This window comes from Aulonocara stuartgranti (genome assembly GCF_965226115.1).
Source record: "Aulonocara stuartgranti genome assembly, chromosome: 8".
Taxonomy (NCBI): domain Eukaryota; kingdom Metazoa; phylum Chordata; class Actinopteri; order Cichliformes; family Cichlidae; genus Aulonocara; species Aulonocara stuartgranti.
In genome coordinates this window covers 29049198-29076620 of record NC_138959.1, presented here as the reverse complement: position 1 = coordinate 29076620, position 27423 = coordinate 29049198, and the positions used below count along the sequence as shown (strand labels likewise).

The window sequence follows — 27423 nt, the reverse complement described above, 5'->3', positions numbered from 1 at the left end:
TGAGCCTATTTTCAATAATGTCTGACGATCATAAGACAGTATTGAACTGACATGTTGCACAATAATTATTATTACAAAACAATAAAAACAGACAGATAAAAAAGAGCGGTAGACGGCGTGCCAAACACACAGGCGCCATCTTTTGAGCATGCGTTGGTCTTTGTTACTCTACGATTTCAACTCTAAAGTTTGCTATAAGGAAGGATTAGAAAACATCGTGACTGTGCCTCTGTCATTCTTTTAGGGGACCAACTTTTTTTATTTTTGATTGGGTAGAAATTATCCATATTTGCTTATATTTTTGGCTTCTCACACTCGAGTGTATAGGTGTGTGGAGCTCTTTTTCCTTCCTTCTAGATGTGTGCACGTGTATGTTGGCTGTTGAATCAGAATCCGATTCACTTTTATTGCCAATTTTGAACAGAAACAATGAATTTGTTGCACTCTCATGGTACAAAAAAGAAACAAAGCCAAAAAAAACTGTGGTACAGTAACAGAGTATGTCGTGTGTGTATACATATTAAAATAATTAAAAAATACACACACACACAAGGAATATAACTAACTACAGATATGGAATACAATTAGAAAATAAAAAATATGTACAATTATGAGCGGGGGTAGTAGAAAATATAGATAGGACATGATGTGGAAAGGGCTTTTACTGAGTTCTGTGTGCAAAGTTTTTATAGCTTAAGTAAAGTGGTATTGTAACACATTAACTAAGTAGTCTGACATCTTGGGGAAAGAAAGTATTCTTATGCATGCTGGTTCTGATGGACCACAGCCTCCTTCCAGTGGGGAGTGTCAGAAACAGTTAATAACTGAAGTGTGAGTGGACTATTTTTGAAGGATACTCCAGAGTTGGTGGACTGTGAAAATGTTGACTCAGAGCCAAAGCACTCAGGACCCCTGGAGGTAGTAAAGTCTGCTGTAGCTCAGCCTGCTGTAGCCCAGCCTGTAGCTCAGTCAGTAGCTCAGTCACCGGTTCAGCCACTTTCATCCTCTGCTGGATGCTCTGAAGAGCTCATTCAGCCAATTGAGGACTGCATATCACTGCCATTACTTGAACAGACGGTCTGCACTGCACAGCCCCAGCCACAGCATCCCTGAGCGAGCTGTGTGCCCTGTGCAGTTGCAGTTAGCGTCGCTTCAGCCAGAGGACTCCGCACCTTCTGGTCCTGTGTCTGCTCACGCTGGAGGGTCTGAGGAGCTCGTCCAGCTATCAACTCCACCGTCTGCTCCACTGTCTGCAGCTGCCACACCGCTCTCTGCTTTACCATCTGCAACTGCTGCTCCCCCATTATCTGTTCAAACGCCTGAAGCTGCCTCTCGACCACCATCAAAAATGCCTGTGGCAGCAACGCTGCCATCTTCTGCTCGTCCGTCTGCAGCTCCTACGTCACCATCACCTAACCTGCCTGCTTCATCATCGTCATCTCCGCCGCCAGCAGTCGCTATGCCGCCTGGAACCCGCTCAGCCCGAGTCGGAGGTGGGCATGCCGGTGGGACCCGTTCAGTTTGAGCGGGAGGTCAGCACCGAAGGGACCCACTCAGTCCGAGCTGGAGTTCAGCGCACCAGAGGGGCCTGCACATCCACGGCCTGCAGTTTTTCAGGAACTGTACTAAACTGGTTCAAAACATACTTAGAAAACAGGAAATACTTTGTATCAATAGGTAACTTCACATCCGAGCAGACAAGTATCACATGTGGAGTTCCCCAAGGTTCCATCTTGGGACCCCCTCTGTTTAACAGTTACATGCTCCCACTGGCACAGATTATAAAGAACAACAAAATAAACTACCACAGCTATGCAGATGACACACAAATATATATCACAATGTCACCAGGAGACCGAGGCCCTGTACAGGCTCTTGGTAAATGCATTGAGGAAATTAATGACTGGTTGTGCCACAATTTTCTCCAACTAAACAAAAACAAAACTGAGGTAATAGTCTTTGGCGCCAAAGAAAAACGATTACAGGTCACCAGAGAACTTCAATCTATACATCTAAAAACCACAAACCAGGCGAGAAATTTGGGTGTAGTGAGGGATGCAGACCTAAACTTAGAAAAACACATTAAGACAATAACAAAGTCAGCTTACTATCACCTCAAGAATATATCAAGGATAAAAGATCTGATGTCTCAACAGGACCTGGAAAAACTAGTCCATGCATTCATCTTTAGTAGGCTTGATTACTGTAACAGCATCTTTACAGGTCTACCTAAAAAATCAGTCAGACAACTACAGCTCATTCAGAACTCTGCTGCTCGAGTCCTCACTAAGACCAAAAAAGTGGACCACATCAGTCCAGCTCTGAGGTCTTTACACTGGCTGCCTGTCCGTCAGAGGATAGACTTTAAAGTTCTGATGCTGGCCTATAAAGCTCTGAATGGTTTAGGACCAAAATACATCAGTGACCTCCTGACCCAGTATGAACCTTCCAGATCCCTCAGGTCATCTGGATCCGGTCTTTTATCAGTTCCCAGAGTCAGAACCAGACACGGAGAAGCTGCATTCAGCTTTTATGCTCCTTATATCTGGAACAAACTCCCAGAAAGCCTCAGATCAGCTGAAACACTCAGTTTATTTAAATCCAGGTTGAAGACTCACCTATTCTCAGCTGCATTTGAATAAAGCACCAAATCCACACTTTTAAGCTTAAATTTCAAAACTTACATTTACTGATTTTATCTACTGTTCTGATTTTATCTGTTTTGATTTTATATACTGTTTTGTTTGTTTGTTTGTTTGTTTGTTTGTTTGTTTGTTTGTTTGTTTGTTTGTTTGTTTGTTTGTTTGTTAAGTGGGTTTAGAGCTCTGGGTAGCTCCCCAGCTGGGTCTAGACTGGGTCTAGAGAGTATTTTAAATTCAGGGAATTTAAAATAGAAAGTAGCTCGTCCACAGAAGGACTGGTAGCTCCCCTTACGATAAGGGTTCAGATCGCGCGAACAGGTGTGAAATGTGTGTGTTTAGTTAGTTTGTTTGTTTGCTTGTTTTAATCAATTTTAAATCATGCTTTTTATTTGTTTTTGTTTCTAATGTCTCTGTAAAGCACTTTGAATCACCTTGTTGTTGAATTGTGCTATACAAATAAATTTGCCTTGCCTTGCCTTGCCTTGCACATCCACGTCCAGCATGTCCACATCCAGCAACCACCCCCCAGCCATCAGCGAAGGAGCTTCCCCGTCATGGGCGGGTACCTGAACTGTTTCGTTGCCGCCCCTGGACCCTTGGAAGGCTGCCAGAACTGTCTCAACGTCGCCATCGCACCCGTGGCACGTCTTCAGAGCTGCGATGCTGCCACCGGACCTGTGGTCGGCCACCTGAGCCGCTATGTTGCTGTTTCGCTGCCACTGGACCCATGGCGGGTTGCCAGAACTATTTTCTGCCCACTGGGACTGTGGTTGGTTTCTTCTTTTTTGGGGGGGGGGGGGCTATTGGGCTCAGACTGCTTTTGTTTTGGCGGAGTTGTTTTTCTGGACCTCCGTCCTGGACCTCACACCACCCACCCTGGGTTGGTTGTCCTATATATTTTTTTGTTGGTTTTGGGCCTTCAGGAGCCGGCCCTTAGAGGGGGGTACTGTCAGGAACCTGGTCCTGATGACCCAGGGCCCATGGGCAGTTTTGGGCTTGTTGGTGTGTAATATGATTATCTGTTGTGCTTGTATCTCTGGGTTCCCTTTCTCCTGTGAGTGTGCATGTGTGTGGAGTCCTGGTTTTCCTGGGCCACCAGGCTTGGTGGGTGTGTCCCGTTGGGAGGCTGGCCACACCCTTGGAGGAGGAACACACACACAGCGCAGCCGTGACAACTTTGGATGGTTGGCCTCAGATATTAAAACTCATCCACATTCATTACCTTTATTCCTTCTATCGTTCATTACAATTTCATCGTTGTCATTCACGCATTCATTGCATTCTGCCTTGCCTTTATTCACTTTCACTCCTCTTTTCTACAGAGCCTTCAGTACTATCCTATGACATATGGTTTTTAGATGGTGGCACTGACAAAAACATCCAGCTACATCTTCTAATTATTTCCGGGTTCTGTGATCTGTCATTGATGTAAAAAAAAAAACAATACTCCATTGAAGCAAACACAACTTTGTGTTCGAGGGCTCTGCATGGATTCCCCATAAATTGTTTTTTTAATGCCCGGCGTCCTAGTGTATATTTAGAATAATTCCAGGTCCAGTTAGAGGTTTAGTTATTTAGGCAATGTTTGTGCTGATTTTGTACAATACTTGTATGATATGTTTCAACGCTTGTTCCACATTCAGTTTTGTTAACAATATGAAAGTAAATGGAGTAAACTGAGACAGCTGATAAAAGCTAAAAAGACATATCTATTTAAATCCATCCATCCATTTGCTTCCGCTTATCCTTTTCAGGGTCGCGGGGGGTGCTGGAGCCTATCCCAGCTGCCATAGGGCGAGAGGCAGGATACACCCTGGACAGGTCGCCAGTTTGTCGCAGGGCTTCTATTTAAATCCCATAAATTAATTACAAAGACTAGAATTGAATTATTTTTTATTTTATTTTATAAGGTTTACCCTAATCTCATACTAACCTGACCAGCCTGCTCTCAACTTCCCAATTTTCTACCCTGTATGAAAGTACTGTCCTAAATATAAAATAACATTTTGTTTTAAATGTTTAGGTTACCTATGAGGCTATCTTTATGAACTGCTCATCAGAACAAAAGGAGGTCAACATCCAAAGAAGATTCTAAGGAGTTTGGAAAGAAAGCAACTTGCCTTCTTTTTGAAGACATTTCACCTCTCATCTAAGATGATTCTTCAGTACTTAAAGCAAATTGGGGGAGAGTCCCAGCTATTTCAACCCTAGCGAGGGTTGTCCTTTAAGAGGGTTGTTGATTCACTGTTAGTCATGTGCCTCATCACACGAGCCAAGGTGTGAAAAGAGTCATGGGACATTACCACCAGGGGTTTTGGGTGAAACCACTGGGAGCCCTTGCCTCACCCTGTCATGTGACCTAATTACATCAAGACTGCATTGTAGATGGCAGACAGTAGATGGCCACCCACTCTGTTCAATGATGGCCACTCATAGCGGACTTCTCCTTCAAAACATCTGTCTTAAATGCAAACACCAGCAACCTCAAAAGCATGGCCTTTACACTTCAGGTGCAGATGTACAGCTGAATTTTGTCCTGTCGTGGTGGGTCTTATGGATAAACCTGATGCATAAAGGATGACAATGTTTTTCCTTTTGTCATTCTGTTTTTCTCTGCTTCTCAGTGTTCATGTTTCTATGTGGACAGAAAAATACATTTTACCAGTGAAAATGCAAAAGCTAATAGTTTACCATTTCTAGACTGTGCTGTGGGCATCGAGGAGGACGGAAGCCTCAACATTAAAGTTTATTTGAAGCCCACACAAAGACCAGTACCTATTCTTTGACTCCCACCACACTCTAAAATACAAACTTAAGGTAATCAGGACTCTTCAACACTGGGTAGAACACATTCCAAGGCAAAGGGAAGGAAAAGGAAAACACAGCCCTTAAAACGTGGTTACCCTTGACCCTTCATCAGAGAAGGTCAGACACCAACGAGGCAGAATGTCCTTCAGGAAGAATAAAGAATTATTCCTGAAGAATGGGTGATCAGGCCTTTTTCGTGTTTCAAAAACTCTCTACACATATTTCCAAAGTTCCTAGTAAAATAAATTTTAATAAATTTAATAAATACATTTTTAGAAATAACTCTTTGGGAATCATTATATTGGTCTTTCAAATTGTTATTCTTGGCTTCTTTTTTGTATATTCAACTAAATGAAAGTTATTTGTTATTTAAAGAAACAAGACAGAAACAAGTTTTAAAATAAGATTCTTGCTGAAATGATTAATAGGTCAGTGTTAAATGGCTTAAAACAAACAAAAACTACTAAGCTTGTGGTTAATTTGTAACTTTTTGTTTTCCAAGAAACTAATTTACAGAAAAGCTTACAGTCTGACAGAATCAAGTGTGAGATTAAGAAGACTATCTGAAATGTCACAGAGCCCTCTAACTAAAGAAAACCCTTTAAAAATTATAAACAACAGTCATCCTCCTTAACACCTTAAAGCTATATTATATGTATATATATTATATACTGTATATTAATGCTGATAATAATTTGGTCTTATTTGATAAATTGTTTATATTCTCATACATGTAGCTAGTGTGCATCATACATACATAAATTATCAACAAATAAATAATCCACCTATTTCTGCTGACACAAGTTAGTCCCACACACTTACACCCCTCACACTGAGCTTCTGTACAGTAATATCTGAAACATGCTCGGTACACAGTGCTCCGTGCTCCTGTGCCAGGGGGGCAATGAAGTAACCATTTGTAAGCTTCTCAGCTTCATCCATTACTGCATGTCTGTATGGGCTGCTGTGTCAATAACCTACATGGAATCTGTGCATCATACTGAGATCATAAAGAGACGGATTCATCTGCAGATTTAGAATTATACATAAAACATTCTCGTGTCGGAGAAAATAAAGGCATTCAAGCAACAAGCAACACACTGAACAGGAAATGGCGTGTATCCGCCATTGCTGCTCGTTGCTTCTTCTTCCCCCTATCTGGTTCACACACACACACACACACACTGAGGCCAAAGATGACGTAAGGCTCATGCTGCAGGTTCCTCTACGGGCGTCTCGTATAGTGGAATAAATTTCCATTTTATTGAACACGGTTTTATACGAATAAAAAAAATCCTCCCTTATGGCACTAGTTCTGTCTTTACAAGCAATACATATTCATCCGCTTCTACGTGAGTGTCAAGAACACAGCAGTACCCGGATGGACTGTCATGGCCGCCGTCGCTGTGGATCCACAGAGAGGAGAGGAAGAAGGAAAATGTTTCTGTTGTGTATTTTTTCAAGCTGAACATTGTCTTTATGATCCTGGACGTAGACGGGACGCCGCCTGAACTTCCATCGAGTTCATAGTAAGAAATAACTGGTTTCCCGTAACTTTGAATGTCTTTGCGTGGGTGGGGGCTTTATTTTGGTGTAAAATAACTGCTTATTAAACTCCACCGACACTAACCCTGTCGTGAAGTGGCTCGTATATTTCCGACTAAATGGGAAAAAATAATTTAAAAAAATCGGGCACAGTACGCTGAACTGTCACCGCGTACACCGCAGACTCCTTTGTTGTTGTTCGTCTTGCAGCCTTTAATTCTCCCACTGGTGCAGCTCTCCCTCGCGTTTCCTAAACTTAAACGACTATAGAGCAAGTTACCCGGAAAAGTACGCGGAAATTATATTAAGATGTCGAACTTTCTAGCTGTGGTACAGCTTCATATTTTGTACATATCGGCGTGTTATATTACCTATGTTATATAGTTTTGACACGGTGCAACTTTTTTTCTCATGCCCAAGCTTCTTTTATATCTGCCCATCAAGGGGTTGTGAGCATAGAGCAGCCTACCTCTCTGCATTCATGATGTTGAACGAAATCCTGGTCACTTTAAATGGCATTAGAATTACTTTCATGTGTCCACTTTATAATGCTTAATTAAAATTGACTAGGTTTATATGTATAGCATATTATGTTTTGATACTATTTTTTCCATGCTCTATGCTAGGGCTATATACACGTTTTTTAAAGTATGTGACAGTATAGTGTTAATACAAAAAGGTTTTCTTTTTTTCTCCTTTTTTTGACTGAAGTAACTAAGTCATAAAATCACGGCAGCCATTTTTCCTCCCAACATGGCTTCCTCATCCACAAGGTTGAGTGAGACCTGGTCAGCTGCACACTGATGTAACGCTGTAGTGGCAGTAACAAGGTTACATTAATTTGTATTATTTTCCCTAGACCACTGCCCATACAGTAAAAGTCAAAAGTTTAGACACACCTTCTCATCCAATGGATTTTCTTTATTTTATGACTATTTACATTGTAGATTCTAACTGAAGCAATCAAAACTATGAATGAATACATATTGAATTATGTAGTAAACCAAACTGTGTGAAATAACTCAAAAGATGTTTTAGGTTTTAGATTTTTCAAAATAGCGACCCTTTGCTTTGATTACTGCTTTGCGCACTCTTGGCATTCTCTCAATAACCTTCATGAGGTAGTCACCAGAAATGGTTTTACAACAGTCTTGAAGCAGTTCCCAGAGATGCTGAGCACTTGTTGGCTCTTTTGGCTTCCTTTTTTGATCCATCTCATCCCAATCCATGTCAATTGGGTTTAGGTCAGGTGACTGTGGAGGCCAGGCAATCTGGCGCATCACTTTCCTTATTGGTCAGATAGCCTGGAGGTGTGTTTGGGGTCACTGTCCTGTTGAAAAATAAATGATGGTCGAACTAAACGCAAAGCAGATGGAATGGCATGTTGCTGCAGGATGCTGTGGTTGCCATCCTAGTTAAGTGTGCCCTGAGTTTTGACTAAATCCACAATGGTGTCACCACCAAAGCACCATCACACCTCCTCCTCCATTCTTCACAGTGGGAACCATGCATGTAGAGACCATCCAATCACCTTTTCTGCGTCGCCAAAGACAGTTGGTGGAACCAAAGATCTCAAATTTGGACTCATCAGACCAAAGCACAGATTTCCACTGGTCTAATGTCCACTCCTTGTGTTTCTTGGCCCAAACAAATCTCTTCTGCTTGTTGCTTTTCCTTAGTCGTGGTTTCTTAGCAGCTGATTGACCATAAAGGCCTGATTTGCACAGTCTACTCTGAACAGTTCATGTAGAGATGTGTTGCATCTATCTGGGCTCTAATCTGAGGTGCTATTCACTTTCAATTTCTGAGTCTGGTGACTGTGCTGAAACTATCCTCAGCAGCAGAGGTGATTCTTCGTCTTCTTTTCCTGTGAGCTAGTTTTGCTGTAGCGCCTGTTTTTTGTCTGCACTTGGGGACATTCAAAGTTCTTTAGTTAGTTGACAGAATTCATATTATGGCAAGAACCAAAGAGTTGTCAGATACGGCTGTCATCTGTGTACCAATTAGACTTCTGCACAACATAGTTGATGATTCGAACCGATTCAGAAGTAAAGAAATTCCACAAATGAACCCTGACGAGGCACATCTGTGAAGTGAAAACCATTTCAGGTGACTACATCATGATGTTCATTGAGAGAAGGCCACGGGTTTCCAGTGGTGTCAAAAAAATAAATAATAAAGACATGTTTATCAACTTTTTTTGCTACATAATTCCATGTATCTTGCTTCATATATTTTATATCTTTTATATGTATCTACAACATAGAAATTTGGCCCAAACAAATCTCTTCTGCTTGTTGCTTTTCCTTAGTTATGGTTTCTTAGCAGCTATTTGACCATAAAGGCCTGATTCACACAGTCTCCTTTGAACAGTTGATGTAGAAATGTGTCTGCTACTGGAGCTCTGTGTGGCATCTATCTGGGCTCTAATCTGAGGTGCTGTTAACTTGTGATTTCTGAGGCTGGTGTCTTGTATGAATTAACCCTCAGCAGCAGAGGTGGGCTTCCTTTCCTGGGGCGGTCCTCATGTGAGTCAGTTTCATCGTAGCGCTTGATGGTTTCTGTGACTGCATTTGGAGACAGATTTAAAGTTTTAGTCAAAGGAGCTAGCAAAGAAAAGCGTCTGGACTTCTTTAAGTTGCTTGAAGACGTTTCACCTCTCATCCGAGAAGCTTCTTCAGTTCTGGTTTAAAAACAATAAAACTAAGACTGACATTTTACAAGAGGGAAGTGCAAATTGCATTAATAAATAACATGTAAACAATAAATCTAAGAAAAACAGCTGCATGATCGTATAAAACAAAAATATATTTGGGATCTCATGCCTAACCGATGTCCTCACCTGTCACAAAATTAAGTTATCATTAAGTTCTTCAGAACTGAAGAAGCTTCTCGGATGAGAGGTGAAACGTCTTCAAGCAACTTAAAGAAGTCCAGACGCTTTTCTTTGCAAGCTCCTTTGACTACGATGACCTGGATGACTGAGAACCTTCACAGACATTTAAAGTTTTAGCAGTTTTCCAGACTGGCTGCCCTTCAGTTCTTAAAGTAATGATGGGCTGAAGTTTCTCTTTACTTACAGTAGCTGATTGGTTCTTCCCATAATGTGAATTCTAACAGTTGCCAAATTGGGCTGCTAGCTGTGTACCAACCTGACTTCTGCACAACACACCTGATAGTTCCAGCCTCATTAAGAAGGCAAGAAATTCAACAAATGAACCCTGACAGGCACACCTGTGAAATGAAACCATTTTCAGGTGATGACATCATGAAGCTCATCGAGAGAACATCAAGGGTTTTGCAGTACTGTCAACAATGCAAAGGGTTGCTACTTTGAGGAATCTAAAATAGAAGATGTATTTAGAGTTATTTATACTTTTTTTTCCTTCTTTGCTACATAAGAAGAAAAAAAATAATAAAGAAATGTAAGAATAAAGAAAAAACATTGAATGAGAAGGTGTCCAAATTTTTGATTGGTAGTGTATATCAGGAATAAGTGAAGAAGAATTCTGTTGGATTTTAAAAGAGTTCATTACAAATGTTGAAGAATGCATTCGTTTTAACAGTTGCACTGTGCAAAAAAGTAAATTGTTGGATGCAACTTCTCTTTTATAGGCTGCGTTAGCTGCTACTAGCATAACACACGCTCCAATCTCTGCCTGGACTGTCAGCTTTTGAGTTAACTTTTTTTTTTAAACATGATGTGTTTTTAATCTCTGTACAGTCTACTACATACAACAAAGAAGCAACACAGTTTAAGTCTCACAGGCACCTGGTAAGGGCCTTATACTAAGATTGTGCAGGAATTTTAGTAATTGAAAACAGGGAAGTAAAAATGAAATGGTTTAAAAACAATAAAACTAAGACTGACATTTTACAAGAGGGAAGTGCAAATTTCATTAATAAATAACATGTAAACAATAAATCTAAGAAAAACAGCTGCATGAACGTATAAAACAAAAATATATTTGGGATCTCATGCCTAACCGATGTCCTCACCTGTCACAAAATTAAGTTATAAAGCTTTTTAGAGAATGGTACAAATAATTTCCCGAAGTGTTCTATAAGTAAGTAAAATTTATTTATACAACACCTTTCAAGATAAAATCATAAAGTGCTTCACAGAAGCTAAAACATAAAAACAAAAATCAACCAAAAGCAAGTTTAAAAAGATGAGTTTTTAGGTGTGTTTTTGAAAGACATGACTGAGTCCACAAATCTAAAACTCAATGTGAGGGAGTTCCAAAGTCTGGGGCCACAGTTACAAAAAGCTCTGTCACCTTTTGGACAACTAGCAAGTCCTGATCACATGACCTCAGGGACCTGCTGGGGATGTAAAAGATCACAGATGTATGTTGGTGCTTGTCCATGCAGAGCGTGGCCGTTATTTTCAGTCAGTTTGAGCGAGAAGGAGTTCTGCTGCTCCACTTCAGAAGTATGAAGTTGGAGTGGGTGTAATGGGTTGTCCATGATGGAGTGCAGTTAGTTGAATGACCTCCCTGTCCCAAACTGACTCGGACATCTCCAAATTCTGACCAGTGATGCTTCCAGCCTTCTTTATTCTGATGGCATTGCTGACACCCCCCCCCCCCCCCCCCAATTAAAGCAGGGGTAGGCAACCTTTCTGATGAGTGCCATCTAAAATTTCCTCATAAGTCAATGTGCCATATGATTGCATTAGCAATAAATTTAATAACGCTCTATTTGAACAGTTACACACACAATATAGAACAACTTTATAGAATTATATTTGTTTGCAGATGTTGGCAGCTATCAGCGAATAGTTATCAGCTATTTTGAAACAAAAAAATACACTTTTTATCCATAACAGCAAATACAACAGAGAGTGCAAATGCTATTTATGGTCTCCTCACAACAATGATAAGAAAAATAAACTGGGCCAATATGGCATGTTTGTTAATACAGAGACACACATGTTAATGTGATCTTTGGTCTCCCACTCAGAGACACAGGTCTCCGAGTGTCCAGCATTCATACTGTCTCGAGTACAAATGTATCCGTGTATTTCCGTGGTGCTGATGCTGCGCTGAGCGGACAGCTCCTGAAGCATTTGAAGTGTCTGAATGTGGAAATTTCAACATCGCTTGAAAAAACTGACAGCTAACAACGTCCCTCTCACCAGTAGGCAAAGTTATTTTTAGCCAATTACAAATTGAATCTGGTAGTTGGGGTTGTTAGCTAAGATACCGTCATTAAGAAGCAGCACAACTAATGTGTCTATTCGAGCTAATTTGCAATGTGCACCGCTGGCCCGGCCATTTATTTTTTTTAATGCACCTTCTCAGATTAACTCACTGCATGCCGTGCCCAAGGCTGGACTGGGACAAAAAACGGGCCCAGGCATTTTGACTAGAGACCGGCCCACCAGGTATGGGAAAAGCCATAAAGCCTTTGAATTAAAACAGATGCTGTTGTGACAGTGATGTACGCCGTCTTGTTGGTATATGTATGATTTCTATACATTTTACATCAGATAAAAACTTTGGTTGGAAGATTCAGATAATTATTTATTAAAAGTGAGACATTTTAAATGAGAATAGGGAAGAAAAGTATTTCTTTGTGCCCCCCTTTCCCTGTTAATGCCCTACCTGGCCCCCCTGGCAAAACTTTGCTAGACCCGCCCCTGCACAGTTACCAGCTATCACCTACAGAGGATCCTGGTGTTATTTGTCTCTCAGAAACAGTTCAGAACTTCCCTTCAACTGATTCATGTCACCTAAAAGGTAAACCTGTTTCTCCATCACAGCTCTGATGATCCAGTAAGGACATCTCCTGGTTTCATCTTCATGTTTCCCTCTCACCACATATCCAAACCGACATCATGACCAGCAGCTTTACAGCTGTGGCTCCAGCAAACATCAGCTGATACTAGAAATTAATATTAAATAAATTCTAACAACAGCTGATCAAGCTTAAACGTGCTGCTGTTGTTTAGTGCGACATCCGCTAGTTTCCTCCTTCTGGCGCAAAGTGGGCGATAAACAAACAAGAGAGAAAAGTCGATCAGCTGATCATTGATCAGTTTCATGATTGAAGTAGCAACGGGAGAGAATGAGAGGAGAAGAGGCAGCTGACAGTGTAAAGAGACAGAATAAATCCAGCTTTTCCATTCTAGCTGAAGTACAGGACAATCATGTTCATTTTCAGCTCAATACGAAATGCGTGATATTTTCTCTGAATACGGGACGTTTCCATTTTTTACAGGACGGATGGCAACTCTACTAACTGACCTTATGAATAAAATGAAGTTCACTATCAGTAACATCATAGCAGCTGTATATAAACTCCGTCATGCTAGCTAGCACGCAGTACGAGTTATTGTAACTGACTGTAAAAAGTCAGCACAACGAAAATAAACTCCACCTAAACTTGGTTTATATCTGACCCAGATAGACTGCAGGTCAGAACTTCTTACCTGAAGTTCAGTTCACCTGACACTCGGACCGGCGGCCGCCTCGGGTCTCTGCTCCTCCTGCCTCCCCTCTCCCTGATCCACCTGCTGGCCTCTGTGGAAGCTCCGCCATAGAAACCACCACCAAACAACTTTGGTGGTGGTTTCTATTTTTCTATTTTAGTTATTTTTACACATCTGCCAGCATCTGGCCAATCCACCACCTTTCATTGTTTATACCGTTACCAAAAAAAAATAGAATTCATCAGCCCATAAAAACGAAAAATCACCATTGGGCATTTGGTCGTGCCATCAGTTAACCCTGGCACGCGTGCCCAAGGTTGCCGACCCCTGCGTTAAAGGATCTAAGCGATCTTAGAAAATAAAGTCTGCTCATCACCTTCTTGTGCACAGCATCACTGTCGGTCCTCCAATCCAGTCTGTCATTCAGGTGAACGCCAAAGTGCCTGTAGCTGTCATTGTTTGCACCTCTTCACCCATGATCTTGATTGGCCTAGACGCAGCATTTTGTTTTTTTGTTTTTTTTTTTTTTTCCCCCACCGGAAGTCAACCTTTTGTCTTGCTAACATTCTCAAGTGAGGTGATTTCTTCCAGACCACTCCACAAAGTTTCTCACCAACTCCCTGTACTCCGACTCCTGCCCACCCTTAATACACCAAAGCACTACAGTATCATCAGAGAACTTCTGCAGGTGGCATGTTTCACTGTTTCAAATTTGAAATCTGAGGGTGTACAAGGTAATCAGGAATGGCGATAGGACTGTCTCCTCTGCTGCTCCAGTATTACTAACCATCACATCACACAGAGTGCCCCCAGGCTGTACATACTAGTGATCCAGATGTGTCATTGTTAGAGCTGGGCGATATATCGAGTTTTTTTTAAAAATATCAATATATTTTTATACGAGATATAAGATGTGACAATATCGTTTATATCGATATAGTCTATGTTACGTTATAATTATACTTGTGTACCCCCAAGTTTGCCTCACTTTCGTCCACTTTTGTCGCCTCTCGTTCACTGAACACAACTCCCCCATAGCTTCACCTGCAGGCAGCGACAAGATGGACACGGCAAATCTCTGTTAACGAGTTACCGCGGATCGCCCCGTGCGTGGGGCTGGACGGCGTCAATGTGTTAGCGAGCTAACCGTGCTAACGAGCTAACCGCGCTAACGACATGCAGCGCCTAAATTCCTTTCATTTTCTCAAAAATTGACAGTGTGCCTTAAAATGTTTTAGTACGACTTTGGTAAGCTACGGAGCTGCAGCGCTTGATGGATTGTCGGAGCATTACGGCTACCGTAGTCTGGAGCCTCGTGGAGTAATACGTACTGTGCTTCATGATGTCGTCACCTGAAATGGTTTTCACAGATGTGCCTTGCCAGTGTTCATTTGTGGAATTTCTTGCCTTCTTAATGAGGTTGGAACTATCAGGGTTCAGACCATCAACTATGTTGTGCAGAAGGCGGGTTGGTACACAGATGACAGCCGTATCTGACAACTCTTTGGTTCTTGCCATAATATGAATTCTGTCAGCTAAGTAAAGAAAAACACCAGTCCATCATTACTTTAAGAACTGAAGGGTTAGTCGGTGCAGAAAATTGATAAAACTTTAAATGTGTCCCCAAGTGCAGACGAAAAACAGGCGCTACAGCAAAACTAGCTCACAGGAAAAGAAGACCAAGAGTTACCTCTGCTGCTGAGGATAGTTTCAGTCACCAGACACATCTCTACATCAACTGTTCAGAGGAGATTGTGCAAATCAGGCCTTTATGGTCAAATAGCTGCTAAGAAACCAAGATTAAGGAAAAGCAACAAGCAGAAGAGATTTGTTTTGGGCCAAGAAAAACAAGGAATGGCATTAGACCAGTGGAAATCTGTGCTTTGGTCTGATGGTTCCACCCGCCGTTTCTTTATGCAACAAAAAAAGATGAACACATGCGCTGTGTCCAAATCCTTCGAAAAACCCGGCCTACGTAGACCAGGTAGGCCGCGAAGACCAGAAATGCAAGGCCATTAAATTGAAGGGGCTAGCCTACGACGTCCAGCTTCTGTCATTTATACCTGTGTGACTGTCTAACAGACAAATATTAATATACAGCGACCATTGTCTGAAGGCTTTAGTTATATTTAAGGACAATATCCCATATCCCGAAAATAAACTAAAAAGATTTAAACATTATATGTTTCAGATAAAATGGAAGACAAACTTTTGCAGTGAATATTTATTGGAAGAGAAAATGTTCAATATAATTTAAGATGTTGAAGGTATCAGAGCATTAAATATGCTGATTTTTGGGTAAGAGGGTCTAACAGGAGATGATACAGAAACATGACATCCTTAAAAAAATACTTAGACCCTTTCTGAATTTACAACTTTTCACAATTCTTTCAGCTTTTTATTTAAAAGAGCTCCACAAGTACAATCCAACTAAAAAAGAAATATTTTAACTAAATATATTTTGGATAAAGGACATAAAATCCTGCAGAAATATTGGGCTTATAACAAAGGTGACAGGCTCAGGTTGTATGATATAAGCATGACAAAAATGGCACAGGAACAGAAGGAGGACCTCTCCATGTACTGTCTTATTATTAGTGGTTTATACAGGATGAGACCTCTTTTAACTCTAAACTTCAGCACAGCATGGTTTAGTCTGTTTCCTTAATACAGTTCACGGATTAGATGTTTGATCCCTGTAAATACACTTAGCTTAAAGAGTGAACCGTCTGCTCGTTTTATTAATTTTTAAGTACGTTTGTCTCCACACTGCCAAACAGACGCAGCTTCAGTAGAAAACTGAACTGATTAACCAACCAAAGCTCATATGACCCAAGCCGCATTAAGTGGTGATATCACTAACATCACGTAACTTAGCCGAAGGTTAGTTGAATATAACTGTTTAAGATTCTTTGCTATGCTAACATTTGGTTGGCTGGATATTTTGGTGAGATAAAACCTAGTATTTACTTTTAAAAGTTTATTTCTGGACCGCTTTTCTTCGACCATCCGCCATTTTTCCCCAAAAATTTCTTCAACTCTTGATTCACAATGAATCCTGGAATAGGGTGGACCATGAAGTATACACAGACCCGTCCTTCAAATCTGGGGAAAAGGAGGACGCATTTGTGGGCTGCATTTGGAGCAGCCTACGAATTTGGACAGCCTTTGTCTCCTTGCTGTGACATAATCGGCCTAGGCATATGTGGCTCCCGGGTTGTATTTTGCCCACAACTTAAGTATTGAATATGTCACCAATTTTGTGTATATATATATATATATATATATATATTTTTTTTTTTTTTCTTACCATCCAATCCACCCATGCAATGTCCATAAATTATGTATAATAATACACCCAATTACATGACACAGGAAAAGAATTATTGAACACATGAAGAAATGGACGGGCAAGACTGCCTCTGATGTGCTGAGAACTACCAGCTCTAAACACTTTATGACTACAGACGTGAGGGCTATAGATCTGTAGGCATTGACGCTGTCTATACCAGTCTTTTTGGTGATGGGAATGATAGTGGAGGCCTTCAGACAGGTGGCATAGGGTCAGGAAGGTTAAACAACCTGATGAGGATCCTTGTCATTTGGTCCGCACAGGTTTTTCCCACAGTGTTGGGCTGGCTGAAAGCTCTCCTAGGGTTCAGCACTCTGTGTCCTCCTGACATCATAATCCAGGGGGGTGTTGAACACTTCTATGATCATGAGGATGCTGTTGGCAGTTGGAGTCTCTGACTTTTGCAGTTGGTGAGGGCTTGGATGCCTCTCCACACATGGTGGGGGTTGTCAGTTAGGAATACTCCTCATGTAGGCCTATTTGGCCTGTTTTATGCCCCTCCTCAGCCTGGCTCTGGCAGTGCTGTATAGAGAACTGAGTGAAGGTCTCCAGGTCGTGCTGTTCGAAGATGTACCAGTCTGTCAGATCAAAACAGTTCTATTGCTGGAGAAGAGCATCATCTGGCCATGTCTTAATGACCCAGGTGCTTGGAGAAGTTTGTTTCCTCATGTCTATCAATCTATCCATCAATCAATCAATCAAGGCTTTAATCGGCACGTGCAGGTTGCCCTGCAGTGAAATAGGACCCCCCCCCCCCCCCCCCCCGACACCCCCCCCCCCACTACAATGGGAAAGTACAAGAGGAAAAAAGAGACCTCCACTCATGCTGGGTTCCTGGGAGGACAGCATGAGAACAGGAAACAAACTCCTCTGCACAAAAAAGCACATAAATGTCCACAGCACAACATTATGGAGCACGTGACAAGCCACAGGGTCGGGTGGGGGGTGAGGAGTAATCCGAAGCAAACACAGCAGCCATCCTGCCCAGTGCTACCATTCCAGCGTGGGCTCAGACCCGCCGTGTTCCCAGGAGGGCACAAGCATCGAAGGCGTTTGGAAAGGGAGGGGGGATGAATGTGTGCATATTAATGTATATGTATGTGTGTGCGTGTCCAGAATTCAGCTGAGACAGTGTCCTTCGCCCTGCTAGGCTAAGTAAACAGTCTTCCAGCCAACCCAGGTGGCCTTGCATGGAATGGGAAGGAACAGACTAAACACAGTCGTTATCAGGGTGTTTTAAGTCCGGTGAGCAGTGACGGTCTATAATTCTGCTGTTATGGTACCAGCCCTGAAGCATATAAGCACAGAGTCCACCGCCCCTTCCCTTACTGGAGACATTATTGCAGTCCTGGGGTTGTAATGTCCGGCCCAGTAGCTCCACTGAGTTATCTGAGATTTTTGACGGGAGCCAGGATTCAATCAATAGACAACACTCCTGGACAAAGCAGTTCAGTAGATTTCTGATTGTAGCAGCTGTTTGTTTTTGGGGTTTTTTGTTGTTTTTTGGGGGTCTTCACCTGATGTCCACCACCCTGGGGCTGTATGAACAATGACAAGAGGGAGGATGTGAAGATGAATTAGAGTTGGCGGTGGGGTAATGCAGAATAATGCATGCACAAGCATAGACGTAGGTCTAAAGAGAGAGATTAGATTTGTGTTTCACTTTGACTACCTGTGGGGTGTCATGTTTGCCTGTACTGTATGCCATGTAGAAGAATACAAACAGCAGTTCATGGTCAGTAGGACAATTGTTTTTTCTTATAAAATATTTTTTAATGTGAAGAAGTCCCAAAAAAAACTTTAACAACTGATGTATACTTGTGATATACAGAGCATGCATGGTTATTAATAACACTATTACAGTTAATAGTAAGGATTGTTGTTGAAATTGTTTTTGTGATTGTATGCCTCTGTCTTCCAGACATTGGGATCACACTACAAACTCCTTTTCTTCAGAACACTGGTTAAGGTTTTCCCAAAGGAGCACAGGTAACAATAACTGGTTATATAATGTCATTAATTCTTACCTGAGTAATGCTGTTAACTTCAGGCATGACATGTTTTATTTGTTGGTTTGTGTTTGTCTCCCAGTGCTTAATGAATTGACTATCAGTTTTTGTTGAAATAATTTTCTCATTTGCAAAAGAATATTTTTGGAGTAATCGTTATTGCGATCCACAGACTATATAATGGAGATGCAAATAGCATAATGTGAATTTAGATGGTTTGTCTGTCTAAGATCTGAGTCATCCTGGACAATCCCACAGTGCTTCATAAATGTTGATGATGTCCAGGCTCTTGAAATGCTTTTGAATGCATTTTCTGCTCAAAAAACAAAACAAATGGTATCTGTAATTGGAATTGATGCATCAAAAATGTAAGGAATTTGCTAGTTATATAGCTGTATTTTACTTACACCACGTAAACTCTAAAATATTTCTTAACATGAATTTCAGGGCAGTATATCATGCCGATGATTATTCATAGGTAAGTGGAAAAATAAGTGAAAACGCAGCAAATGTCCAAAGAAATATAGGTTTAATGTCATTAATAAGCTTTGAGACACATTGTGTGATAGTGATGATGATGATAATAATAATAATAATAATAATAATAATAATGGATTTCATTTATTTAGCACTTTTCTAGGCACCCAAAGTGCTTTACAATTCCACTATTCATTCACTCTCACATTCACACACTGGTGGAGGCAGCTACAGGTGTAGCCACGGCTGCCCTGGGGCAGACTGACAGAAGCGAGGCTGCCGTATCGCGCCATCGGCCCCTCTGGCCAACACCAGTAGGCGGTAGGGTAAAGTGTCTTGTCCAAGGACACAACGACCAGGACAGCAGGGGGATCGAACCGGCAACCTTCCGGTTACAGATGAGCTTCCCAATTCCCTGAGCCACGGTTGCCCCGGTCACAGTGATGTCACAGTGATGTCACAGTATTGGATTTATTTGCTCTTTGTATACCAGTACTTTAAAAAAACTGCTATTTGATGCCATCCTGAAATAAATATAACCACACTAAGAGTATAAAATTCGAGGATATAACTGTGTGGGGAGAAGACTAAAAATTAAGAGATTCAAATATTCATGATCCGAGGGTGCTGGGGCTCAAGACACATCACAATATTAATTGTGTATCGCGATATATCCCAAAATATTGCAATATTGGATTTTCCTCATATTGCCCAACACTAATGACAACACTCTTTATCCTCTTGAGGATATTCGAGTGATCAAGATTGAAAGGGTTTATTGTCATGTGTGCAAAGAAAAAGCATTTCTCTGTACAGTGAAATTCTTTCTCTGCTGTCCATATGCAGATGCCGGTTAATATGTACACATAGATTAAATACAAATACCAGGAATAAATAAGTGGAGACAAAAAATAAGTGTCAAATAGATTTATGTGCAAAAGAGCTTAATATGCTGGTTATGTGAGATGACCTGATGTGCAAAAATAATTATTACTGTTAAAATAGGTCAGCTGTTCAAGACTCTGATAGCAGTGGGGAAGAAGGAGTTGTTGAGTCGGGATGTTGTAGATTTCACACTTCTAAACCTTCGTCCCGAGGGCAGAAGTGTGAACAGTCCGTGCTGAGGGTGTGTGGGGTCTTTGAGGATGGAGGTAGGTCTCCTCTGGACTCTGCGATGGTAGATGCTCTGCAGAGACGGCAGCGGGGTCCTGATGATCTTCTCCCCGCAGTTGATATCACTCTCTGCAGGCATTTGCAGTCCATGGCAGCAGTGCTGCTGTACCATGCAGTGATGCAGCTGGTCAGTGTGCTCTCCACAGTGCAGCCTTAGAACCTGCTGAGGATCTTGGCTGACATACCAAATTTCCTCACCCTCCTCAGGAAATACAGCCACTGCTGAGCCTTCTTGACCAGCTGTGTGGTGTTCAGTGTCCAGGTGAGGTCCTCAGTGATGTAGATGCCTAGGTATCTAAAGCTGCTCACCCTCTCCACTTCACTCTTATCAGTTTTGAGGGTGAGGTTGTTGTCCTCACACCATGACACCATATCGGCCACCTTTCTCCTATAAGGCACTTCGTCTCCTCCAGTGATGCGACCAATCACTGCAGTGTCATCCGCCAACTTCAGTATGGTGTTATCCCTATTGGAGGCGACACAGTCGTGGGTGTACAGGGTGTAGAGGATGGGACTGAGGACGCAACCCTGTGGAACTCCAGTGTTAGTAATAATGCTGGCTGAAGTCCTGTTGCCAATCCTGATGGACTGGGGCCTGCCAGTCAAAAAGTCCTGTAGCCAGTCACATAGGGGTGGGGTGTAGGCCGAGTGTTGCCAGATTGTGAGTGAGTTTGTGTGGAATGACAGTATTGAAGGCAGAGCTGTAATCAACAAAAAGTACCTTGATGGTATGAGCCTTTGTTTTCCAGGTGGGTGAGGGAATAGTGAAGGGCAGCAGCAATGGTGTCTGACGTGGACCTATTGGGCCAGTGGGCATACTGCAGGGGAGAGTGTCTGGGATGTTGCTCTGGATGTAGGCCAGCACCACTCTCTCGAAGCACTTTGTAATGATTGGAGTGGGTGCAACTGGTCTAGTCATTTAGGCGAGTGGCTGGGCTTTTCTTGGGAGTCTGTCCAGCCAGTCTACATGTGTTTGTTTTTTTTGTTTTGTTTTTTAGATTTGGATTCAACTGCATCCCTCAGGGTATCCTGTGGGGAGTTTTATGGGAGTATGAGGTGTCTGGCTGATTGTTACAAGCCATTCAATCTCTGTACAACCACAGCTAGAGCTCGGTCCACATTGACTGCAAAAAGTCTGACTCATTTCCAGTGGGTGCTGAACTCCTCCAGGGCTGCCCTTTGTCATTAGTTTGTTTATAAATTGTTTGGATAGAATATCTAAGCATAGCCAAGTGGTGGCAGGCTTCCGCCTTGGTAACCTCCGAACCTCATCTTTACTTTTTGTGGATGATATAGTTTGGTACTGGCCTCCAGATCACACTAGAGTGGTTTACAGGTAAATGTGAAAGACCTCCAAGTCTGAGGCCATGGTCCTCAGCTGGATTAGGGTGGAGTGCCCACTCCTGGTCAGGGACAAGTTCCTGCCCCCAAGTGGAGGAGAAGTATCTTGGGATCTTGTTCACAAGTGAGGGAAGAGGGTAACAGGAGATTACGAATTGGGGCTGCAGCTGCAGTGATGTGGTCATGGCACCAGTCTGTCGTGGTGAAAAGAGAGCTTAGTGTGAAAGTGAAGCTGTGAATTTACTGGTTACAAGCAGCAGAAATTGGCTTTCTCTGAAGGTTCGCTGGGCTCTTTCGGTTGGCTGAGCTCCTCACGCTCTTAGAGAAAGGGTGAGGACCTCAGAGTAGAACCGGTACTCCTCTGGGTGAGGTGTTCTAGAGGCCCTGGGGTTGGCCTAGGACACAGTGGAGAGATTACATATATCTCAGCGGGCATAGAACACACAACACTTTGTGGTGTGTCAGCCAGTCGTGCACCTCTCAATTTTTGTAACTTGGCATGTCACACCAGATCTACTGCATGTGGATTGAAGACATGTGTATGATGATGTTGATTTCATACTGGGATTTAAATGATATTCCACCTCAGGACCTCAAAGACATACAGATATACAGGGGGAGACTTTGGAACACTTTGAAAACTGTTTGTGGAAAAAATCAAGTCTTGGCTTATGGTTTTTGACGACTTCTGGCTTCCTCTGCCATAACAGCAGGTATAAATATAAAGTTCAAAGTTTCTTTTAAATGTGGTTGCAGCAGTTAGCAAAGCTGCCATTACCCAGTCCCAGATTAGCGTGTGTGTATGTGTGTGTGTTGGTGCATCTCTCCACTTGTATTAATCAAGAATATATTTGATGTCTTACAGAAACCTTCATACTTGCAACAATGGAAGAAGATGGATTACCATATGACTCTCCAAAAAACTGCAACAGATCTGTAATAGAGGATGAAAAGGAAAAAGTAAAAGACTTTCTGTATAAACATTTCAGAGATGTAACAGATGGGTCGCTCTTCAGCAATTCAGAAGAATCTGCCATTAAGGATAATGGGACTTCCACTAGGAAAGATAAAAACCCTCTTAACAAAGCCCATTGTAAAATTCAACAAGGGGCTGTATTCTCTGGCAAAATTTTGAGTTTTGGATGCTCAGTTTGTAAAGATAACTGTACTTTTAGCCCCAATGACCTTCTCAAACATTTTAGAGCAGTTCACAGAGGAACCCTTCCTACATACCCTTGTGATTTATGTGATTTTGTCACAAATGAGTTTCCTGCTCTTCAGCGCCATCGGATTGAGCACAGAAATACTTTGGTTACATGTGAACTTTGTAATGATGATGTGCAGTACTCTCTTCTTTTGCTTACTAGACACTACATCATGTGCCACAGTGTAAATGGACAGTTCAGCTGTGACTGGTGTGAGTTTACAACTGTGGATGCAGGGACATTTGTCCAGCATATCCATCATCATAATGAAAGTCATTGGAAGTGTTTGAAATGCAAACATATTAGCTTGAATGAAGAGGATCACCAGAAGCACATGAAAGCTCACACAGGTACATTTCCTTTCACATGTCAAGTCTGTGGATATGGTGCAGCAAGAAGTGAGTACCTTAAAAAACACATGGCAGCTGTTCACAAAGAGGTGACAGAAAGAAAAAATGCATGGAAGGCGATAGAAGACAATGGCTCACCAGCAAATTCATCTGTGAACTTGAAATTGATGCTTAAAAAGAATAGTGAGTCACAGGAGACTCAAAGGATATCGAAACAATATCAAAGTGGCAAACTAATTAAGCCAGACAAATCCTTAGAGGACACCCAGCACTTTGTTGATGGGACTGTAGCAAAAAAGGACAAAACTTTGAGCAAAGTTTCCCATAATACAGAACAGTCAACACCAATCACGTTGGAGGAATGTGACAATTGTCCAGCCTCTGATAGTGGAAGTCACAACAATGCTAACGGACTGACTGTTCTAATGGTTAAGAACAAAATCTCCCTCCCCCCTAACTGTACAACTAAAGTTATGGGATTCAAGATGGTCGATGGAAAAAAACATTTAGTTCTCAAAGTAATCCCAACAACAAAGCAAGATCAGAATCATTCCGTTGCTGAAGGGGGGTTCTCCACACTAAATTCTGTGTTTGATAAAAGTAAAAACTCTGAGAATGAGCTTTGCTCTGATAGCAGGAGCTTAACATCACAGTGCTTAGCTGTTTCACCAAGAAGTGGATCTTGCATACAGATAGATCAAGAGGATATTTTGGCAGTTAAAGTAAAAATTGAGGAGGAGGAAACATCAGTTGGGGCCCTAAGTTCAACTCCACATATTGAAAGTGTTGGAGAACAAACAAATGCTATATTAGATACATCATTAAATTGTGCAGATGTCTCATGTCCCACAAGAAATGAGTTGGATCAGGCACATCATCCAAATGAAACAAGCTCTATGGAAGAAATGAACTTGAAAAGTAAGTCAGTTACCCAAACTCCCAGTCCTTGTAACTGCCATGGTGTTTCCAGCCACCCTGCAACAGTGTGTTCTGTTAAGGTCAGTGGTTTATCTTCACCTTCAAAGTTTGCTCAAGATACACTGCTTCCCAAACCCATCTTTAGAAAAATCGACGAGGAGCCTAAAGCAGTAAATGAGCTATCCACACCTGACAGCATTTGCAGCCTAACTGATGAGCACAAAGGGAATTCTGCTTTTAACACTATGGAAAATGGACATCAGTCATTCCACATTTCATCAGATAAAAATGATAGGTTTAGAACTGAGATTGTACATAAAAACAGACAGGAAAATGCAAAACATACATCGTGTTGCCCATCACAGCTGTCTCCACCAAATTCAGTTAGCTGCAGAGAAAATGCCATTGGCTCGGAGAAATGTATTCAGGACTCACCAAACCAAGAAGTATTTACTTTTCACAATTATTCGAAGGATGCTTTCAACATTTCATCAAACATCACCCCAAACTTGGAGAATAATTCGGATGATAACTCTGCAAATAAAAGACATACCTCTAAATCATCACACTTCAACTTGACATCAGCAGGATTACCAGAACAATGCACAGAAAGTGCAAATAGTGACACTGAAGTTGATGAGTGTATATCTAATGTTGATGGTCCTCTGACAGAAGAAAATCCCGATGTAGTGCTCCAAGACTTCAATATTGTCAAAATTGAGGAAGAGACCATTCCGATATCTAAAAGACAGCCTACGGGTAGTTTAACATCCCTTGGCAATTTTGTGGAAGAACATTCTGATGCAATCATTACTCAACAGCTTAACAAGGAAAGAACGGGTTCTTCAAGTGCAAACAATGATTCTTTAAAACCAACAAAAAGAACTGTGCGAATTCTTCAGCTACCAGAGGCTAATCAGCCAGTACTCCTGACTAGGGCTAGTGAGAACCAATTTGCAATGCCAGTGCAGGTCAAGGCTACCCCAGGCTTTAAACTAATAGCAAATTCTGCAAAGCCTCAAATCAATGTGTCTTACGTTGAAAGTTCAAGTAAAACCACAGGTCTAAATCCAGACAGCAAAAGGATAGGTGTACAAGCAATAAAACCTGGAACTGCTGAAAAAGGGACCGCTCTTCTTTCTGGTGTTCAACCAGGTTTTGGTACTGGTTTAAATCACTACCTTATTAACAGTGCAGGTTTAAAATGCCCTGTACTCTTTTCAAGCACATCACAAAATACAACTTCAGACAAAACTGCAAAGTCTCAGTCAACGTGCTACTTAGTACAAAGGTCTGTTCCTTTTGTCCAGGCCGCTAATACTCCTGCCCTCAGACTGGCAAGTGCCCAGCTCCCACTTAACTCACGGCCAGTGCTAGCGATGCCAGTGAGTAGTGCAGACAAACCCAGCGCACTGCAGACTGGTCGGCAAGCCTTCTTGCTGCGGTACATTTCTCAACCCAAATCAAGCCTACTTTTGAACAACCAAGAGCCAAACAATGGAACTCATTGCAGCCAGACGAATGAGGGCTCTGGAAACAAAGTTATATTTAAAATTGTCACACCCACTAGTAGCCTTCTTACAAATGGCACTCCCACCTCAAATAATCAACCTTTGTTTTTGGCCACCAGACCCCAGACTCAGTGTTTCCTGGTGTCGACAAACAAAACTAATGCAGCTGCTTCCACTGGAATAAAAAAGTTGATCACCATTCACAATACCAAACAAAAAGATGTCATTGATTCCTGCAGTGCACCTTCTCAGACAACTATAAAGGCACAACAACTGTGTGACTCAGAGAAACCTGTCCTCGCCCCAAGGCCAATTCGGCCTCCAAGCCAAAGGAAAAGGCGCAGGAAAGCATTATTTGACGAACTTCCAGGAGCAGTGCACAAGGCAAGAAGATTCCTGAGTAAACCACCAACTGAGAAAGAGACTCTGTTATGGAAACCTGTAGCCAAAGAGGTAGAACGGACACTTAGACTTGCCCCATTGAATTCTCTACAGCAGATCAAATGCCCTAGTAGAAACCAGCCTGTAGTGGTGCTCAATCATCCAGATGCTGACATTCCTGAAGTGGCCAACATCATGAAGGTAGTAAATAGGTACAAAGGTGCTGTCACGAAGGTCTCTCTGTCTCAAAAAACAGTCCAAGCACTCTTAGAGCTTGGCACCCAAGGGAAGAATTCCTCAACCAAAGACGCATCTCATTTCGACAATCCAAAATCTCGACCGGTTCAAAGTTCTGTCCGGGAGCGATTCCTCCTTAAATTGAAACTCAAAAAAAAAAGCAAAAAGAAGTATGAGGTTGTAAAAACGTTATCAGGTTGTAGAGAAGAGCAAGTAATGTTTGACTGCTGGTTTTGTGGTCGGCTCTTCAGCAGTCAAGAGGATTGGATTGGCCACGGTCAGAGGCATCTCATGGAGGCAACTAGAGACTGGAATAAACTATTCTGAAATTTTTCTACCACATTAAGATGGGTGGACATGTTCTCCTGAGTGGAACTGTTGTTCTGCTGCTGGTTGTATATTGTATATTTGTGCATTAACAGCCTTCCACTATTAGTTTGTTCTCTGTATGTTCTCTGTAAATTTAAATATATATTCTTGAGTCATAGTTTCTTTTAATAGGTGCATATTCTGGTAAATGATGCACTGCATGCATGATTTGTCATACATGCAGATGTCTAATTGAACTGTGAAAATGGTACACTGTAATTAGGGTTGTGTTAAGAGCACTGGCTGAACAAAAAAAACATAAGCAAAGGTTGTATGTCGAGTTGGATTGAATTCCTCAGGTAATTTTAGAATTCATTTGGCTTGTCATGTGTCATTTTTGTAAATCATAGTTCTAGTTTAAGGGACTTTTGTATTTTTTATTATTCTGTACTCAAGGACATGAAGCTGTTATTTGTATAGTTAACAATAAACCTTATAAACGACCTACATTATTTTATGTTTGTGAAGGAAGGGGAAAAAGATCTTGGTCTGAATGATTCCCCCCCCGCCCAAAAAATATAGTTATAATTGAAAAGTGTATCATTCTATACTACAATGTTTACAGTTTTATCAGGATTTCCCTGTACCATAACATGAGCTGCACCTTTTCATAGTTACCTGTCTAAAACACCCAAGAGAATAAATTGTTGTGAGTCATTGTTTGAGTCT

The 27423-nt window shown here is 41.7% G+C and overlaps 1 protein-coding gene across 1 annotated transcript; it reads left to right on the top strand.

The window, feature by feature from the left end:
• The first annotated feature begins 6623 nt into the window (after nt 1–6623).
• On the top strand, nt 6624–27198 carry LOC309712886 (zinc finger protein 518A). The gene is made up of 3 exons (XM_082544052.1): nt 6624–6979; nt 18705–18772; nt 22649–27198. The coding sequence occupies exon 3, from the start codon at nt 22669–22671 to the stop codon at nt 26710–26712; it is 4044 nt and encodes a 1347-aa protein (XP_082400178.1). The 5' UTR covers nt 6624–6979; nt 18705–18772; nt 22649–22668; the 3' UTR covers nt 26713–27198.
• The last annotated feature ends 225 nt before the right edge of the window (nt 27199–27423 follow it).